Here is a 20,694-nt window from a genome sequence, read left to right as displayed (position 1 = left end):
AGATACCTTTGTGTGGGGGTAAGAGAAGGAAGTTGGAGTCTTCACATATGAGGGGAGAGAGAGAGGGAAACATGACAGTGACAGATTTAAAGAGACAAACAAATGAGGGTGATGTGCTGCTCCGTTTGACATGACGAGACACAGGCTCTCTGGGGGCTTTGGGGGAGATTCAACATTGTGTGCACACAGGCAGCAACAAAGAAAAACCTTTCAGTGTACCGTCACTGTTTCCCTATGAGGGAAGACTTTTATTAACAAACACACAGGCTGGCTATGGAGGATGACCTTCGGAGCGCACACACACACAGACACACACACACACACACACACACACACACACACACACACACACACAAAGGCGTTGTCCCCATGGCAACTGGCGCTTCGTGTCCCAGGAAACCAAGGGTGGAAGAGGTAAGACCGAGAGAGGAGGAGGCAGAGGTGGTTTGGGAGAGCTCAGGCTACCAGCAGAGGTCAGGGTGTACACGCACACACAAGTTCCTCTACAGTATTTTATAGGAAGTAAAAATTGTTTGTGTGTGTATGAAGGTGGGTGTGCATATGTATAGGGAAGAGTGGGATGTGAGTCCTCAGACGATTTTGTTCTCCAGCAAAGCGATCCTCTTCGACATGCTCTCTAGTAAGATATTTGTTAAGGACAGAAACCATAAGACAGAAAATATGACAAAGACATCAAAAACCTCCCAACATCATATTCTCAGACCATTTCACGTCTTGTAAAGGATATATTTTTTTGTTAGTGCCTGTAGGGCATCTTCTACTTTCTTTTGGAACTTTACGAGGGAGTCGCATTCACAAGGGTCCTCCTCTGTGGGAAGAGAAAGCAAAAGTTTAGCTGTTGTTCATGTGAGTATATATAAGAAGTGATATTTGAAGTGTTTATGCTACAATGAGTGACCTTGACAGATGTTAATCTGCAGCTTCTTGGCAATCTGGGTCATTGTCTTGAAGTCAGCAGTGTAGAAGTAGTGCTCTCCAGTTGGCTCAGAGGCGATCTCTTTCAGCTCATCCTCCACTGCATTGCCCACTCCAACAGCATACATCTTGAAACCTGTAACATACATACACACACACCAAACACACACAGTTCTCTGGTGTAAATAGGTATTATATCAGGTTACTCATACTACACCCATGCATTGAGAAGTATCTTCTCACCATGCTCCTTGGCCTTCTTGGCGGCATCTCCGATGTAGTCCTGGCTGCGTCCGTCTGTAAAGACGATGCCCACCTTGGTGACTCCAGGCCGTGCGCCCTGACTGGGGCTGAAGCTGCTGTCTGACAGATAGCGGAGGGCCTGGCCTGTCATGGTTCCCCTCTCCATATAGGCCATCTTCTTCACAGCATCCTTCAGATCTTTCTTATTGTTGAAGCGGCCCAAGGGGAACTCCTGCAGGAAGGAAATTAAAACATGACTTGTTCAAGGGAGGGAAGGAAGGAATATGATTACTGGGTGATAATACATGCCAAACAAACACATACCTGTCTGACTAAGCTCGAGTACTGCACCAGTCCAACATGAGCCTTGCTTTCAGAAACATCCAGTTTGTCGATGATCTGGTTGATCCACTTCTTGACCAACTCAAAGTTCTCAGGACGCACGCTCTTAGAGCCATCGATCAGGAACACCACATCTGTTGCTGAGTTGCTGCAAGCTGGTGATGTCAGACACACACATATATGCAACAGACCATGTTATTCATGGTAGCACAGTGACTGTAGTTGGACCACTACCTTCACACACTCACACACGCACGCACATAAACATACACACACTCACCACTGCAGCTGCGACCATCATCCATGAGGGTAAAGCCATCTTTGCAGGCACACTTGTATGATCCGGGGCTGCTGATGCATACCTGCTCACAGTCATGATCCCCAGTGGCACACAGGTCCGACACTGTGTGTGTGCATGCAGAACATTGTACACACACACAATATGTGTGGTGGCAAACACACACAAAGGGGGGAGGGGGTCAATGGGGTTAGGAGGAGACAATGAAACTATGTCAGTTTGAAAATGGGAAAATGTAGCATTTATTTTTAATGATCCACTGTGACCCGCTGCTTTCAATCAGTCAACCTAAACAGTTTTTTTATCATATGTGGATGATGCATGCATCAAGTGGATCCTTAAAACAAACAGGTGGAAAAGATTGGAGTAGCCTTAAATGAACAAAATGTGTTGTTTTTATTTCTGCTTTTAAATGTGACACACAGGCTTATCCAATAACAATCCAACACTGCCAACATGCAGTTTTGCCCTTGGGCAAAACATCTGCAGTAAGACTAGCTGCTGCAAAGTGAGTGGCAGGCAGCAGTCAAAAGTGCTGCAGACTGGGAGTGCCGAAGGGCATCACTAATTAGACATTTAATGATTGTCACTAATGGATCGGTAATTACAGATAGATCAGTCTCGCCTCTCAGTTGTTTGAGAGTGACTGGGGAACAGGAGGGAATTTCATTCCAAAAGGTTGTTCCTGCCCTAATGCCCTCACACACTGGGATTTTGTTAATGAGTCTTAAAAGCTGAATGAATCTTGTTGAGGAGGAGTGGAGGACAAAAGGGAGGGAACAATAAATTGGAATGAAAAGATAAAAGCCCTGACACCTTACCCTCAGTATGGGGGGGTGCAATAGACAGCTCTCTCCACAGGTATGAAGGTGTGGATAATGATGATGACTCATCCTAAGGGTATTTCTTTTCAGTTAGTCTATTTCTATCACTAACAACTGATCCTTGTCCTCTGAAACTGTAAACAATTAATCCAGACAACATCCCTTATCTGTCCCTCTTCCTCTTCCCTCTCCTCCCATCTTACCACAGAAGGCTTCCTGGAACTTCTTGGTCAGCTTCTCAATTACGCTGTAGCTCTCAACGTAGTCCACATGTTCATCTAGGGTGTCACTGGCCATCTGCTTCAGGGTGCTCATGTCCACACGTCCCACACCAATAGCGAAAATCTCAATGCCGGCATCTCGAGCACGCTGAGCTATTTCCTTCACGTTGTCCTGGGGACGCCCGTCGGTCACGATAATGGCAACCTGTGTTGGAACAGGTGCAAAATTAGATGCAAAGTCATTATGGGATATGGTGAACTGCATGTGGAACTGCGTGTAAAATGTGTGTTTGACCTTGCTGATATCAGGCGACTTGACACGAGCACCCTCGCCCTCACTGAAGGCCACGTTTAGAGCAAACTGGATGGCCAGACCTGTCATTGTTCCAGTGGACAGGGGCTCAATCTTGGTCACAGCCTTGATCAGCCCAGCTTTGGTGCGGTGTGTTTTCAGAGACACCTATAGAGGAGCAATAGCAAAATCAGCGATATATGAAACAGCTCGAGACATAACAAACACTTTGCTTGAGCCACATGCCTCATTCTTCACACGGCTGGCGTAGTTGACGACTCCCACACGGGTGGCATTAGGTCCAACATCCAGCCCCTCGATGACCTTGGCCAGGAAGACTTTGACCTGCTCAAACTCTGATGGGCGAACACTCCGACTGCTGTCGACGATGAACACAATGTCTGTGGGCCGGGTTTTGCACAAACCTGCTGCTGTAGGGTGAGAAAGGTGATTATTAAGTTATCATTATTTTATAGCTTATGTAATTTTACATCCACAAAATTGTCCGGAAATGGAGATGAATATGAAGAAAATAAGTTGATGAATGAGGAAGAAAAGAGGGGGGAATTTGGAGAAAGGAGGTAGTGAAAGGAAAGGGGAGGTCAGAAGGGATGGAGGCTGGTGATATATACATATGTGTGTGTGTGTGTGTGTGTGTGTGTGTGTGTGTGTGTGTGTGTGTGTGTGTGTGTGTGTGTGTGTGTGTGTGTGTGTGTGTGTGTGTGTGTGTGTGTGTGTGTGTGAGAAAGTGGGACGAAACAGAAAAACAGGATGCAAGGAGGCAACAGGGGAGGGTGGGAAAGGTGGTGGGCGAGATGGAGCAATGTTTGGCCAGAAGAAGGAAAGGTCAAATAAGAAGCCAACCGCTTTAAATATATTCAAAAGTTTTGTCTTTGAGGTGCCTCTTGGATATTAAAATCAATACAGGGCATAATCACTGCTAAAGCTCAGAAAAAGTAGACCTTGACTTAATTTTTAATTATTTGTTATATGGATGCACACATTTTTACTAAACAAGCTCCAACTGCTCAGTTGAAATCACACATTGGAGCAACTTTATGTATTCCAGAGACAGAAAACTGATTCTGCCACAGTGTCTGATGATAATAAATCTATACGAGCTTTGTTGTAGAAAGGCTGAGTGGGTTTTAAGTGTGGGTCCTGGCATTTCTGGCCTCATTAAATGAATTGTCTGCTCCCTGAAACCTCCAGTGTCTATGAATAATCACTGATCTCCCTTCTCACCCTTCACCTCTCTCCCTCCTTCCAGTTTTTCCTCCTAGCAATTTCTCCATCTCACAGACACACACACACACACTTACGTAAGCCCAGAGCACCAAGTCCACCCTGAAACCGCCATCCAAACTGTGCTCGCATAGTATTTTAAGCCAGCCATTCAACCATCAGAAACAAGATGAAACTACATCTGTCTCCAATATTGACAATCCAATCCAAATACATTACTTATAATTCTTCTATTACAAAAGACACTAATCACTGTGGATTTATGCAGTTTTTTCAAATAAAAAAAAGCATTGAAACAATTATTTAAACCATTTCAATATGACACAGGTTCCAACTAAACTGTTTCCATTCCCCTCCTATAATTTTACTACCTCTGGGAGTTTGTTTCACTCTCTGGTGTACACATTTTGAGCGTAACTTCAAACACCAGAACTCAGACTAGATGGATACCCATTACAAGAATGAAGATGGATCTAACTACATAGATAGACCTCCTTCACAGCACTTCTGCCTCAGGCACCTGTTGAGATCAGTTAAGTGTCATCACAGTAATGTCTAACCTGGGGTTTTATGTCTAAGATGTTAAGTATAAGGAGTGAAAATCAGTGTTAGATGTCAGGAATCACACCATCAGCAGCCTCTGAGTCCTCACCGGGGCTAATCAACTTAAGGGGTTAAAGGTCATCATTCTTACCCATGGCAGCAGCTGTGCGGAGGTCCACGGTGGCTTGAGTTCCTATGAGGCCAAGGAGCAGCAGGAACAACGGCAGGTTAGGCGACATGGTGACAGAGGGGAGACAGCTAAACGCGGGGGTCCGAGCACGTCCGCAGATGGTCCTAAGAGTGAAAAGCCGGAGGGGAGATGGAGCAGGGCGAAGGGAGTTCCAGGCAAGGGGCACGGCCACAAAGTGAGACTGAGTGACTCTGAGCTGCAGGTTATCAATGCAAGTGCTTCACACACACAGACAGCCCCCCTCTTTAGCTCCAGTGTGTGTGTGTGTGGTTGTGTGTGTGTGTATGTGTGTGTCTGTGGGGAAGAGAGGGAAATACCTGCCCTGGGAGGACCTAAAACGGTGGGCAGGGAAAGACAAACACACCTTGATGGGGTAGGATGGACAGGTATGTGTATGTGTGTGTGTGTGTGTAGTAAAATTTGTGTTGTGTGTGCGCTTGAGTCCCTGAGTGTGTACAGTATGAGTGTGTCTGGCTGGGGGTACAGGAGCGGCTGGGGTTTGGTGCAGTGTGCGCACCAGCGCAGCCGCCCCAGGTTGGATTTGGCCAAAGCTCAAATAAACACCAACATGAATTCCTCTTTTCTCCCCGTGTTCCCTCGTATAGCAAACACATTTATGGTGCGGAAGTGAAGGAGAGCCACCATACACAGCCTACAGTGTTCCTGCTAGTCTGCACATTGGGTGTGTGTGTGTGTGTGTGTGTGTGTGTGTGTGTGTGTGTGTGTGTGTGTGTGTGTGTGTGTGTGTGTGTGTGTGTGTGTGTGTGTGTGTGTGTGTGTGTGTCTTTATAAGCGTTTCTGTATAAATTTAAGTCTACAAGCAAATACCTGGTTTCTTAAGTTCAATTCAGTTCAATGCCCTGAATTCCTGCACATTTTGTATTTTTAACACTCCATGGGTCCTTTTCTCATCCATTTCTCCTCTCATTCTTTTTCTTTCTCACATCTTTGAAGATTTGTTAAGACACAGCTTGAATTTTATTATATTTTGAGGTCATTTTTACAACAGAACAGATCACACGAACATATAAATCAAAAGTAGAGATTCCCTGATTTGCAACCATATCAAAAGATTCACCTTCCACCCCAACTCCTCTTCCCACCTATTTCTCCATCACTCTCCTCTCCACTGTCAGGTAGGCAGTGGGCCCCCGTGAAGTAAACACTGTAAGAAAACACTCTTTCATCAATAAGCTCACATACACATCTTTAATCTTTCTATAGAGCCCACATACACATTAAACAGAGACCCCTCTTTTCCCTTCAACATCCCAATCTACCCGACCCAACCCTGCATTCCTCTGCACCTCCCCTCCTCCTCACACACCTCCATCATCCACACACGACCTGAACAAGCCGCAATTGAGGGGTTAGTCTGGGAGGGGAAGAGGAGTTGGGGCTCAGGCTGTACAGTAACAAGCCAGACAGATTTCCTACTGAAATGAACATGCTGTAAAATCAACAGAGGGTGTGCGTGTGTGTGTGTGTGCGTGTGTGTGTGTGTGTGTGTGTGCGTGTGTGGGTTAGGGTTGTGATGAGTTGGAGATGAAAGAGCAGAGATGTTATTCCTGGACAGTGTGTCATCTCTGGGAAAGGGTTATTTGGCATATAAGGAAGACACAACACACAAACATATACAGTACACACACACACACATATACACTCACAAGTTATGTAACAAGGTCTGCTTGGCAAGTGGGGAAAACACAAACAAACATAAGCAGGTAGATGGAGCTAGCTGGATCCTTCAGCATTTCTGAACTACAGTATTTCAAAACTACGTGTAATTTATCATTGTGTTTAAACATGAGTAAAGTTACACAGAAAAAAGACGTGGACTGTTGAGACTTGGACAGTAAAAAAGCCCTGAAATTGGTCTTAATATAAAAAAATAACCATGATATATTGCCAATTAAAACATATATGTTTTTAAACCTTTAAACTTCACTTTGTTCATTTAAAGTATTACTGCAAATAACCATTATTCACATAATCTCTTGAAACTACAAACTAGTTAGAAATATTTATCATTTTTCCAGAGTCCAAGGAGACATCTTGGAAGAAGTGAGTGAAAATGAATTTCCCAGAGCCCAAAGATGAAGATGAAGTCCTAAAATGACATCTTTTTTCCAATCTACAATCAATTCCCAAAGGTATCCAACGTTTCCTAGAGGACTAAGAAAAGCAGCAAATCATCACATTTGCGAAGCTGAAACCAGTGAATTTGGACATGTTGCTTTAAAGATGACAAATCATTATCAAGCTTTTCTGTCGATGGGCTTATTTATCATTATTAATTGTTATTGCTCTATATTATTCGCCACAGTCATGTAAATTGTAATGTAATGTAAAAATGGCAAAAATTCACTGAAAACTGTTGATTGGAGAACATTAGTAATTTTCAATACATCTTTGGGCTGTGAGAAATTCTGACTGGCACTCTCATTTCATAAACTTATCAGGAAAATAACTAGCATATTAATTGAAAAAATAATCCTTTATTGCAGCCCTTCATTAATCATCAAATTTGTTGATTTGTTGAGAGTCAGTGTATTGATTGATTGACTCTAATAATTAGCAATCACTCCAAGGGCATGTTTGTGTAATGACATTCACAAACCAAATTTAACGTAACCCTGTTTCCCGTTCCCTCCTCGTCCATTTTCTTTCGAGTAATAAAATAGAAATCTATTATAAAGACAAAGTATATTTGCTTTTTTACTGAAAAAGGAAATGTTCCTGTAAGTCCCTTTTCACTGCCAACAGCCCAACCACAATGGGAAGTTAAATCTAGACAATATTGAACACAATACTACTGCCAAACCCATAGAGTAAATGAAAACAAGTCTAAAATAAACAAATTCCTCCATCTCAGCCACTCTGCATACCATTAGGCATTTTTATACAAGACCACGATCAAATAACACTACTTTTAGTGACTATTTACTGTAAACATGGTGGGGTGAGATATATTTTATCTTCCACAGTTTATCTTTGTTTTTGTACAACATTTGAATATGCAAATCTTTTTTTTATTGTTGTTTTCTCAGACCACTTTGCCCCATGTTCTCTCCTTTTCCAAGTCCAACACAAGTCTATTTGTTCTATCTTTTCAAAACAAACTAAATATCAACACCCCGATGTACTTTGAACCAGAGAGCCACAGGACTGGAGGATCTCCAAAACCAGGTTTCAGCTTTGTTCCACAACTAACGTTATTACTTTCAATCAGTTATATCAATAAACCCTATCCAGTAATATCAATAAACTACATTACACGACTTTATCCAAGAAGTCCACAGTTTTCAGTCAGTGTGTGTGTGGTGTGTGTGTGTACTGACACTGCGTTTGGAAAGACTGCGAGGATCTCGTGTTTGACCACATCCATAAATATTGAAACAAGTTCCCTTTCTTCCAATCTCAGAATACTGTGTAAATATTGACATGGTGGGATCGGGGTGGACTGAGCATCCCATACCTGTGCTCACACACACACACACACACACACACACACACACACACACACACACACACACACACACACACACACACACACACACACACACACACACACACACACACACACACACACACACACACACACACACACACACACACACACACACACACACACACGCCCTCCAGCTGTGCTCTGAGCACTCTCTGTTCACACCAAGGAAGTCATGGAAAAAATAATTACAATCTTAAACCTACATGAAGTCCTCCTCAGTCACACATGCAGGCTCACTGCCTCATAAATACGAGGAAACCATCTGCACTGACACATGGACTATACAGAGACAGAGACTTACAGACTGGCAGGATTCACCTATACACTAAATAAAAAAAGTTTAAGAGTTAAAACCTGACTGCACAAAGTTTGAATAGACTTCTCAAACTTTGGGCTTCATTCCTAAAATGAGGGTGTTGTGTGTGCGTCTTTATGCAAGAGAGTTTGAGGAGAATTTTCTGCACTGCAAATTAAGTGTGTGTGTGTATGTATGTGTATTTGAGTGTGTATGTGTGTGTATTTATGCTGCGCACCTCCTGCCAACAGTAACAGCTCAGTAGCCAGTTAGCAGGAAGAGAGAGGTTCATTAAAAACCCAAATACAGCAGTTGCATAACCAACAGTTCTGTTCATCCCACAACCCCCTGCACTACAAACACACTCCTCCTTCATCCCCGTCTTTTTCTCCCTCCCACGCCTACTGGCAGAGCCCACCCATCATCCTCTTCTCCTCCCATAGCAACAGCTCATTTCAGCTCACCTCCCTTGTTCCCAGTCCATCACACTGCCTCACTCCTCTATCTCTCTCCCCCCACCTCTCCTTTATCTGCTCCCCTGGTCCCTGCCACCTCCTCCTCTCTTCATCAAACACTTCCTTCTCTTACTCCCACGTCATCCGAGCTTCACTTCAAACTTTACATACAGCAGGACTACGAACCAGGAATATTAACTAGAGTTAAAACAAGAAACTTTTTGTTTTACTTTCACTGCTGAGAGTAAAAGACGACGACATGCTGGTCCAAAATGTCTTTTCTAGTCTCAGGAAAATGCCTCCAGCTCTGATAGGCGGAGTTTCATATAGGGATTTGGTTTCCACAAGCTCCAGCAACTGACTGGCATACTAAGAACAAACAGAGCGGAAAGTGCAGTAAGTGTGAGAACACAGCAGATGGCAACACAGATTAAGGATTTGGGGTGTCACAGTGATTGTCTGGGATACCTCTACCCCAGACATCAGTGTCCTTATTCTCCTCCATTGGATTAGCGCCTGTCACATGTCCCCTCTGATGGAGGGATGTCAGACATATCACACTGCTAAATAGATCCCAGTATGTGGTCGCCTCGCACAAAGGAACATCACCCCCTAGTGGCCAAAACACAGATCTGAAATAAACCAGGCAAGAAATACATCTCATTTAAATCAGAACATTTGCTACCAAACTGTGAGGAACCATGTGCGTTGGCAAAAAGGGCTGAATAATAATTACATAAACACAGATGTTCAACATTCAGCAGAACATGAAACTCTGCGTGAAGCTACAACCCCCTGATAGGTTGATATACTGTTCTAATTAAGTAAAAAAAACACAATACAGACGAAAGAATATCTATTTAGCTTAATTTTTATGCCTGCCTACTCTGTGTCTTCTGCATGTCTCTTTATCATTTTCTAATTTCCTGTCAAGGCTTATTTGTGTGTTGGGAGGTGATCACGCCTAAACCAAAACATAGTGGTTTTTGAACGTGCATGCATATGCTGATGCAGACGTGGAAAACAATTACACTTGGGAATTATCCCAGAATCCTCTCCCTCTGGTCTCAATTTTCTCTCAATGAAAACACTCGGCAGAGTGGAAAAAGCTGACTGAGCAAGTTAAATGCAGAAATAAAGATGAACAGAACAATGAGCATTTATTACAGCCTTGTTAATGCAGCACAGCCAAGCCTGCTGACAATAATATTTCTAATGAGAACTGGCAAACATGCTCATAATTATTCAAATAGAAAACATAGAAATATTCACACTTACATATAATATAGTTCAAACATGTAGTCAAAATTGTATGGGGGAGAAGTCACAGTGGAAGTGACTGTGAATCTCTTGGGGGCTGTCATACTCAATCTTGACACAAGGGGGCACTGGAGGGCTTTCTGGAGAGGCAGGACTGACCTGAGAAGGCAGCAGAGGTGCAACCTTTGTAGGAGCGCTCTCCGCTCTGAGGCGAGAGGGCCGCAGGGTGGACACAGGTGGGAGGACGGTGGTGGTGCTGGTGGTGGTGTGTGTCAGGGTGTGTGATGAACGCTGTGGGTTTGCATGTGAGGGTGCGTGGTCTCCCCGGGGGAAGAATGAAGGAGGGGGAGGTAAGGTGGTGGAGGAAGGTGGCTGGTGGTCTCGAGCAGCCCCCATGTTTGGGGGGTAATTCGCAGGACACTGAGCACGCTGGTGCATGGTTGGCTGACTGTACATGTTACCCCATGGGTAAGACTGGTACGCTGTAATGCCACCTGAATGGAAACACACAGATTCAAACAGAGGTGTGACAGTTGAGATTGAGATAACGCTCCTCTTCTTATCAGACATCTATAAATGCCTTCCTGCCATATGCGCCTGTTTGTTCTCTTTTTTGTGCCCCACCCTCCCTAACGTCTTTTTCGCTCTCATCCCTTATCTCTCATTGGTCCCAGAGGCATCCACTGAGCCCAGGCTATAGTAAATCCTCTCCAAAGCATTTCCCACCTCACAGCTGTCATCCTGCTCCACCACCATCCCCTCTCATACTCATACATTTTTATATTTAAACACTTATTGATATTATTTATTGGGGCGTCCTAGACGATAATTGGTTAGATGTTATGGTTAAATGTTATTGCAATGATCCTGATTTGATGCAGGCAAATGACCTTTGTTGAAGGTCACCCCCCTTTTCTAATCATGTCTCCTGTCCAGCTTTAATGTAACTATCAATAAATAAATAAAATAAGTAGACACTTATATTTGCATCTCAGCTGATGTTGTCCTTGTCTTTGTACTGATAATTAAGTAGATGTATGACAAGTAATTCAAGGCATCCAGAAGTAAAAGTCCTAATTTTCTGCGTAGACATTGTGGATGGGTACGAACAGAATCAAGCAGCACCTTTTCTGTACATGACAACCTGCAGAGTAAGTCAACTACAGCTCCTAAGGGGCTGTATAAAAATAAAAAAACACCTTTCAAATCACTGTTAAAAAATGATGTTGCCCACGCTGATAAAGACAAGTTCCAACTTAAAATTCTGATTAAATATAAATATATGCATATTAATTCACTTTCAAACTCACCTACTCCACCATCACCAAATGAATTTGGTGATGGTGGAGTAGTATTTTGTTCTCAACTGAAACACTGAAGCTTCCGAATTTGCTACATTTCCAATTCTCACCTTTGACTGGCTTCTTTGCACATTTTGTTTAGTATTTAGACAGAAAAAACATGATTTCATAGAAACTAAACTGAAATATTTCAAAGTTAGGGCCAGAACATGATTCTATGTTACTGTTAAATGATCCAGTAGGTTCCGGTGTTTCTATGTTCAAGGACATGATGTTACCATTACAAAACATTCACATGTACATCTACAGTGAAAAATACTTCACAGCTCTATCACTCTCCCTCTCCTCCCAGTGACTCACTGTGGTGTCCAGTGGACTGCAGCAGGATCTGTCCTGAGCTCTGGGACTGGAAGTAGGTGTGGCCTCCAGTGGAATAGGTCACCATACCGGTGGAGTTTCCTCCGGGGCCAAAGGTCAGGTAGGAGGTGGGGTTGGAATCTGGAGGGTTGGGAGTGAGGTAGGGAGACGGAGTGAGGTAGGCCATGTGGGGCAGGGATGCCTGAGGTTGGTGCTGTGGCTGGCTGGTGGGGTAGGAGGTCTGGAGCTGGTAGGAGACCGTGTTGTTCTGCTGGCTGGACGTCAGGAAATCGAGCTTCTCCCCAAAATCAAAGAGAGAACTAAGCAAAATACATGAATTTAGTCACAAACAGACACATATACAGTTAACTCCAGGGACATAATCTCTTAAACTGAAGACTAGAGTCTTCCACATACAGCATCTCTGATCTTGTGCATTTGTCTTTTTATTTATCTTTTCCCAAACTGACGGGAGCAGAGTTACTATATTTATTTTGGTTTGTGAAAGTTTGTAAAAAGGACTGTAAATATCTAAAAAAAAAACAATTTCCTGAAAGAGGAGCCTTGACAGAAAAAGTTTGGGAACCACTGACATAAACACTGATTGATTATATTTTAAAATCACTAACATCAACTTGCTGTCATAGCGGCACCCTCTTAAAAGGTCGGTTCACCCAAATTACCAAAAAAAAACAAGCTTTTTTTTCATTTTACTGGTCTTTAGCCATTCAATAAAGCAATTTAAAGTGACATTTAAGTCATTCAAAAGCATAATTTTGAGGGGGAAAAGTCCCAATTACTCCAACATATTGTCAGCCAATTCAAAAGGGATTAATATCGTAGAAAGTAGCTCCACTGAAAACATGTTTTTTTGTAATTTGTGAAAATTGACCTTTTAAAGTTTCTTAATAGCTGTATTTTTGAGTGGTGTGATACATAGTTTTGTTGTCAAATAATCATAATTTTGTACAAAGCAGAGTCAGCTGTAAGTGACTTTCTACTATCACAGGCACAGTTCGAGCCATCATATAATATCAGTATTTCACATGTTCCCTTCTCAGCTCTGCTCAGTCCCTTACTCTCTTTGTCCCTGTTAAAATCATCTTCTAGTATTCATGTAACAGTCGGCTGTGAGCTGTGCTGACCTGGTGTCAGTCTGAAGAGACTGCGTGTCCCGGTGGGCCAAGGAGGAGCTGCCCTCGAGAGCATCCAAGAAGAGAGGTGGGGTGTGGGCCGGGGTGTTGAGGAGAGGTGGAGTGGGATTGGCGTTGTTGTAGGTCGTTGTGAAGAGGGGGAGGCTGGCTCTCCGCAGTGGGGGAGGGCTGTGCATGGGGCGAGGATGGTACTCTGCCAACCCCCCCTGAGATGAAAGCTGGTGCTGGCCCCCGTCTCTCACTCTGGATTGACCTTGGAGATAAAATACAGATTAAACACTGAGATTAAAGCGATAGTGCCGTTTGGTTTCTAGGGAATTTTACTGTCTCGACTTGCATGCATCTCTTATCTTTTTTTTACGATGAGTGCTGTGTTGTTACTCTGTGTTGTTTATTTGTTAATCTGCAGTGCGGAGTCCAAAACAAATCTCCCATCGCGAAAAATAAAGTCTATCTTGATCTTTAAAGGTTTACTGAGCAATGAACCTGAACCAAGCTCAACTAAATTCATGGATTTCTGCAGCATCATGATACAGCTCCTCATGTAAATATAAAGCTACACAAAAGACTGGCTGGTCTCACAATGATCTATAAGGCATGTAGTCATGAAGCCTCTAATTTCTGTATTAACCATAAAATGAAATCAAACTTTGCAACTTTTTGGTGTAACTATGCAAAAACACATGATATTTAGGGGACTTTTGAGCCCTTGGTAGGGGCTCTCAATAATCACTTCCCCTTTTATAGGCACTCAGAACAAAAGGAGCCCCATTTTTAACAGATTATAATACCATGAAACTGAATTTATATCTCTGGAAGATTATTCTCTCTTGCGATGGAGGGCAGGTAAATAGGAGTAACAGTTTTCACGGAATAAAATCTACAAAGAATGTGTGATTACACATATTTGTTTGGCCAATATAGCAACTTCTCATTATGCTAGTGGGGCAAAAATTGAGTTAACATTTTTTATTTAATTATTTTTGCTAAAGCTGCAAATTAATATGACGTTTATTCTCATGTCTTTTGCTAAACAGCCAGCTACATCCACACTAGTGCATTTTGGTCTTAGAATGCATAACTTTTACTATGTTTATGCCTAGCGTCCACACTACTCCAGTGTTTTTGAACCCCCAAAATGCAGATATCTGAAAACGCTGCAGATCTCATTTTAGTTTGAAAACTCTGGGATTACGTTGTAGTCTGGACAGGCCAAAACTGGGACTTTTGAAAATGCATACCCAGACACACACATTCGCTTCCTGATTAGAACCTATCAGTCACAATATGTCCTTCCCTGATTCGTCATACTCCTATTACGTGACCTCTCTCTGGAAGATTACAAATGATATCAGCCTTGCCTACCAGTCAAGGTAGTCAAGGCTACTATTCCACATGGATAACAAATTACGTTGCTGACCTTGTTGTCTATGCTAGCAGCTGTGGTGCAGTTAAATTCTGCATTTTATAATGTAACTACTGCAACAGTTCCCATGTCCAGCACTAATGTGATATGCGTGTTATTATGGATGGATATTATTTCTGAAACAGCGCTAGTGTGGATGGAGATCATCTTCAATATAAAATGCTGTTTTAAAATGAAAACATGTTAGTGTGGACGTAGTCTTTGGCTGTATACAAACAAAAACAAAGCAATGAGACCATTCACCACAGCATTCACAGCCATTAGATAGCGTAACTATTAGGACTTTGTACTATAAAATGTTAAATTGTTAATGCTTGGTTTCTAAGCAAAAAGTATTAAACTCTTGGTTGTGGAGAAGGGGCCATTTCCCTACTATTTGATCACATAGGCATTCATTAATTAAACAATAATAATAATAATAATAATCTAACCTGCAGTTCGAGCAGTATATTGGAAAATTGTGCGCATCAATGTGGATTTTAAAACCTGGACTGTTGAGGCTGGCCAGCAGGTTGCCGTACGAGGGTGGTGTGTGACCGGACAGGGGAGGGAAAGACGGTGCTGCAGGGGTGAGCTCGGGCAGCTTGGTTGCAAAGTGAGCAGAAAAAGAGGGAGCTCCTTTACTGAAAACCAAGAAAAAAGTTTAGACTTTATCCAACATCCACTAAGAGCAGGTAGTACATCAAATTAAGACACCATGTCAGGACATAAACAACAAAAAGACAGAGGCAGAGTTTACTGACTTGCTGGATGCCAGGTTTGGCAGCGTGGGGTTGATTTGATGGTGTGGGGGGCTCATACTGCATCCAGCTCTAATATGCCTGTGTTCAACCTTGGCTGTGGTGGAGCGCTCCACTTTTCTCCACTTTGCCCTGCGGTTCTGAAACCAGACCTGGGAGAAAGACACATATTGAGGGAGACAATAAATAGAGATCAGGAGAGATGATGAAGGTGATTCGGGAGAAAAGCAAGAGAAGAGTTTATTCACACACGGTTTGCTAATAGGTTATTCTTCTTCTAGGGAGATAGATCATCAAACGATGCATCATAAGAGGAATTTGTCATAGGGTTAAATGAGGAAGATGGATGTCTAACCATGATTCTCTGAGGCGTAACACCAACTGATGCAGCAATGACTTTCCTCTTCTCTGCATCAGGATAGTGGTCCTCCTGGAACAGGGCCTCTAAGTGCTCTAACTGATCTGCATGCATACGTGCACAAACACACAATGCAGGTCAAATATTTGCATAATATTTCAATCTCAGCACACCTGAACAAACAGACAAGTCCCTCACCAGTGCTGTAGAGTGTCCGTGCTTTCTTCTTGCGAGCAGGTGGCAGCAGGCAGCTGTCCACAGTCTCTAACCCTGATAGTAGAGGGAAGCTCAGGGCCTGGCCTCGGCCTCTGGTGCTGTAGCGGATAGAGCGTCGGGTGGAGTAGACCTGGGTTATCTCCATCTGCCATGAACCAGTCAAACATTGCCTCAGCATTCATCTCAGTCTAATTCAATTATTTATTTGATTGTATTTCCCTTTAAAAAGGCCAAACGTTGTCAATGATCAAATTTGTTCAAGGTGAACATCATTTTAAAAGCCAAAAGGGATGCATGTTTGCCAAAACACCTCTGAGGTTTACAGAGATGGGTAAGTTTGAGGATAGGTTCACATTTTTTTCAACTTTGTATAAGTTACCATATGAACATTGAAACAGGTTTTATTTGCTGTAATATTTAGTATGGTTATTACTGGCCTGAAAAAAGATTCTTTCTTTAAGCAGAGGACAACAATCCACAATCCTCAATCAATGTGTAAAAATCCATTCAAAACATGATCTGAAATTAAAATGAGCCCTCACCAGTCTGAGTTAGACAAATCAAAATGACAGCCTTTTAAAAATGAAAATCCTTCATTGTGTTACTATTCCTCCACTGCAGCTTAGCACAGAAACAAAAACTGCACATTTTTTTACAAAAAAGACATCTCTAAATGATACACTCTTACTCAGACTGCTAAAACTTCTTATCAGGTGTAAATAAACATGGGAAGACATTTTGTGCAGAACAAAGACTGCTGAGTCCCACATCACAGCAAAGCACTGGCCAGTATGAATAGGAGATGTTATTATAGAAAGTAAAGACTATTTATTGCACATAATAACATGACTATTGTTTTAAGGCCAACTTTAAAAAATGCATCAAACTATACTTTATTTATTTATTAGTTTGGTCAATTTCAAGGAAAATAAATTAATTTCCAGTTTTATCTACAGTATTTATTATAATATGTGATACCGATGTGTTGATCTATACTTCAGGTCTGCAACTATGATAATTTTCATTAAATAATAATTTATTTTTGTGATAAATACTTAATTGGTTTATCGTTTGTGTGATAGAAGGTCAGAAGCTCTGCCACAGTTGCAATGAGAATCGCAATTTCCCAGAACCCATAATGTTGCCTTCAAATTGCTCCTTTTGTCTTGCCAACAGTCTCAAATCAAAGCAACCAATTTACCATAAGAAAAAAACAGCTATCTTTCTATTTGAGAAGACAGAAGCATCAAATGTTTGTAATTTTTCAAACAGAATTAACAAACAATTAATCAGTAGCAATCGACAATCACTATTCACCACTTCAAATTCAAAATAATGCACTCACAGGTGTACTTGAAGCAAAAGCAAGCTTTTTGTGTGATTTAAAGTTTAGGTTTCCTTCCTGGTTTCAAAGTCACTTTTATCTTGTGAAAACAATTATTGGAGGTACTGAGGCCTGAAATCACAGAAACTGAAATATGCTATTGCTAGACCCATGATTTTATCAGCAGTTCAATAACTTGTGGTAGTAAACAGGGTTTCACTTCAAAAGTATAAATAATTAACAAATATCATGGTCTAGGTACAGTATGTCATTATGGAAATCAATGAGAGAAATAATACATTTTCCCCATTTCCTATTACATAGCTTAACAGTTCAATTAAATGAGTTGCCAAACGGGGTGGGTAACCATTTTCCGGATTGGACTGTTGTTGATAAAATCAGACTTCTAAATACTATTGCCCCAGTGCATGCTGGGAGGGTTACCAACACACTTACCTCATTTAACAGCAATCACATGAATGCTGATCATGGTTTCAACTCTACTCATTCTGCCCTCATTATTCAAGACAACTTCATCCAGGATCAACAAATCAATCTTCAAACTTCCTTCAAAGAGCCAAATTAGCTGGATGTGAATTGACAGGTTTATTTGAGCCTGATAGCCTGAATTAGTCAAGCCACATTTGATGAACAGGGCCCAGAATGCTATTTTCACAGTTGCATCATTAATATTGCAGAAAAGTGTAGGTATTCATAATTTCATACCCATTAGACTGTAATTACACATGACAGATTAGTTATTATTAGAAACCTGGAGGTCTTCATAACAACATGCAAAAGTGTCCATTGGGCTGAAAAGATTAAACTTCATCTGCCACCAAAAATGATTCGAATCCATACAACTTTATTTTAAGGCTTCAACTAATGTATGTTAGAATGACTTAATTAGTGTATAATCACCTGAAAATAACAATTGTTGCGTTTTAGTTACATTAGAATGAGCCCTTTATATCTACATTGGGAGCAGGACCTCCTCCATTTTGCACTGCCATGTTTCTAAGCTAGCCCAGAGCAGACAAACTGAACACTGCTTCAGGAGAGAGACATTCATGTTTTTTGCAAGTTTTGCAGCCACTGTAACTTCTCCTACACACTTGAAAGGGAGGGTTTGAAGGGAGGGGTCTTCAGTTGATTGCAATCTGAAAACTCACTGCTTGATGCCACTAAATCTTTCACACTGGTCCTTTAAGTCTTGATTTGTCTGACAAACAATCCAAAACCACAAGATATTATGTTTGCTATCATGTACGACAAAGAAAAGCATTAAATCATCACATCTGAGGAACTGAAACTGATATATTTGCTTTATAATCTTGAAGATTTTCATTCAAATAAATGTCTGTTAAATCACTACCTATCTCCAAATGAGGAAACACAGTGGTGATTTAGCCCATGGCGCGCTGATGAAATCTTTACATTTGTAGTATTATGATTATTATGAACAGGGAGTCAGGGTGGGTACTCTCCTGCCATGCATTCAAACAGAGGCAGCGCAGTTAGTGACGCGTTTTCGCATCAGCCAGTGGTTGATCAGCCAGAGAGTGTAGACGAACATAATGCAACAAACTCGCACTTCAGTTCACTTTTGATTTCCTGTCTAAAATTAAGTAGTAAACAGGCGGAATATTGTCATTAGATTGGATTGTGCGGCCAAAACAACATGAAGTCTTTGGTGTGAATATTTCACTTAATATGAGTGTGTAATCATGGAGCTCAAATTAAGCTGCAAAACATATATTACACATCCAGACAGTGCGGAATACAATGATTTTTCTAACCTTGAAACTACTTAAGAAGTAGTAGAACAGTGTGAATTGAGGAGTTACTAATGAAGCTCATCAAGTGTGATTAAGTGAGCGAGTGAATGGTAAACCATGACAGAGTCTATTCTCACCTCGAGAGGCTGTGGGCCCTGCTGGGGGACACTGTGAGGTAGAAGGGGGCTGTGAGGCCTTTTTGTCCCACGGGGCTGAGGAGGTGCAGGTTGGATCGGGCCTGGGGGCTGTGAAGAGTACAGCAGAGGGATGGGAACTTGGGGGCAACACAGCCCTGTCCCACCACAGCCCAGGTAGATTGGGTCAGACAGGTCGCAGCTGTTCATCAGTCCAATGTGAGGCTCCGACAGAGCCAAGCTCTCCTCTGAGCTCATCACTGACACCTCCTGTGTCTGACTCTTCTTCTCCTCCTCAAACCTGTCACTCACGTATTTTAAACCTCTCTTGTTTCTCACTCGCTCGGTTTGCTTCTTAACTCGTCTTTTCCTGTTCTTCTTCTGCTCATCTTTCTCTTCGAAACTCCGTATTTCTTTATCCTCTTGCTTATCAGCGATTGATTCATTCTTGTTTCCGACTGTGTTGCTTTCCATGTGCACCTCCTCCACCTCCAGCCCACTCTTGGGCTTCACCTGCTCCTCCTCTTCTCCCTCTGTCGCTATCACTTCCCTTTCTGACGCAACAACTTTCTTTTCTTCCTCCGCTTCCTCCTCCTTCCCTTCTCGCTCTGTCTCTTCTCCTGGCTCTTCATCCTCACCCTGACTAAACATTTCCTCCTCTCCATCACTCCTCCTCATCTGCATCCTCCCTTGATCTTTTTTTGTTTCCATATCTTCCAGTTCCTCACACAGTAGACTTGGGCAGTCTGCAACAGAGCATATTGAGTTTGAGTTGAGTTTTATTTTCGTGCAGGTCGCTTTAGGTCTGCACCACCACCAAGATAAAATGTGGCACAGGTATATACTCAGGGGCCACTTTATTGGGAGATACACCTGTTCATCTGCTCGTTAACGCAAGCCAATCACGTGGCACCAACTCAATGCATTTTTTTTAAACAACTTGGGGTAATCATATATTACTATGGAAGACACATCTGAATATGTTAAGACTATATTTTTAATATTTAATATGTTTTAGACAGACCAAAATAAATAAATAAAGGATTAGTATTTTATTATATTAGTGTGGAGATATTGGTTACAAATTGGTTGAACAAGAATAAGTTCAGCTCTACACTGAACTACTACTTAGACAATGTTGGGTCCAACTGTTAAACATATTCAGAAAATATCATTAGACATTAGGCCTTGGTTTTGTCTTGTATTATAAATCCAGAGCACCCCATCCCTTTAGTCTCATCCCTAAAAGCC

General features: G+C 42.0%; 1 protein-coding gene across 2 annotated transcripts; it reads right to left on the bottom strand.

The window, feature by feature from the left end:
* Nucleotides 1–481: 481 nt before the first annotated feature.
* Nucleotides 482–5,229, bottom strand: matn1 (matrilin 1). Of its 2 annotated transcripts, none has more exons than XM_062435912.1 (10): nucleotides 5,096–5,229; nucleotides 3,403–3,587; nucleotides 3,160–3,324; nucleotides 2,847–3,069; nucleotides 1,802–1,930; nucleotides 1,504–1,676; nucleotides 1,180–1,411; nucleotides 920–1,072; nucleotides 749–829; nucleotides 482–640 (listed from the first exon to the last, which is right to left on the bottom strand). In XM_062435912.1, exons 1-10 carry the CDS (start codon nucleotides 5,181–5,183, stop codon nucleotides 591–593), a joined length of 1,479 nt encoding a protein of 492 aa, XP_062291896.1. In that variant the 5' UTR covers nucleotides 5,184–5,229; the 3' UTR covers nucleotides 482–590. The 2 variants fall into 2 exon arrangements, with proteins under 2 accessions (XP_062291896.1, XP_062291897.1); XM_062435913.1 differs by having other exon boundaries at nucleotides 1,802–1,924.
* Nucleotides 5,230–20,694: the final 15,465 nt, after the last annotated feature.

The sequence above is a fragment of the Scomber scombrus genome, chromosome 16 (assembly GCF_963691925.1).
Source record: "Scomber scombrus chromosome 16, fScoSco1.1, whole genome shotgun sequence".
NCBI classification, from domain to species: Eukaryota; Metazoa; Chordata; class Actinopteri; order Scombriformes; family Scombridae; genus Scomber; species Scomber scombrus.
The sequence above is the reverse complement of the archived record's forward strand: the minus strand, read 5'-3'. Positions and strand labels throughout refer to the sequence as shown.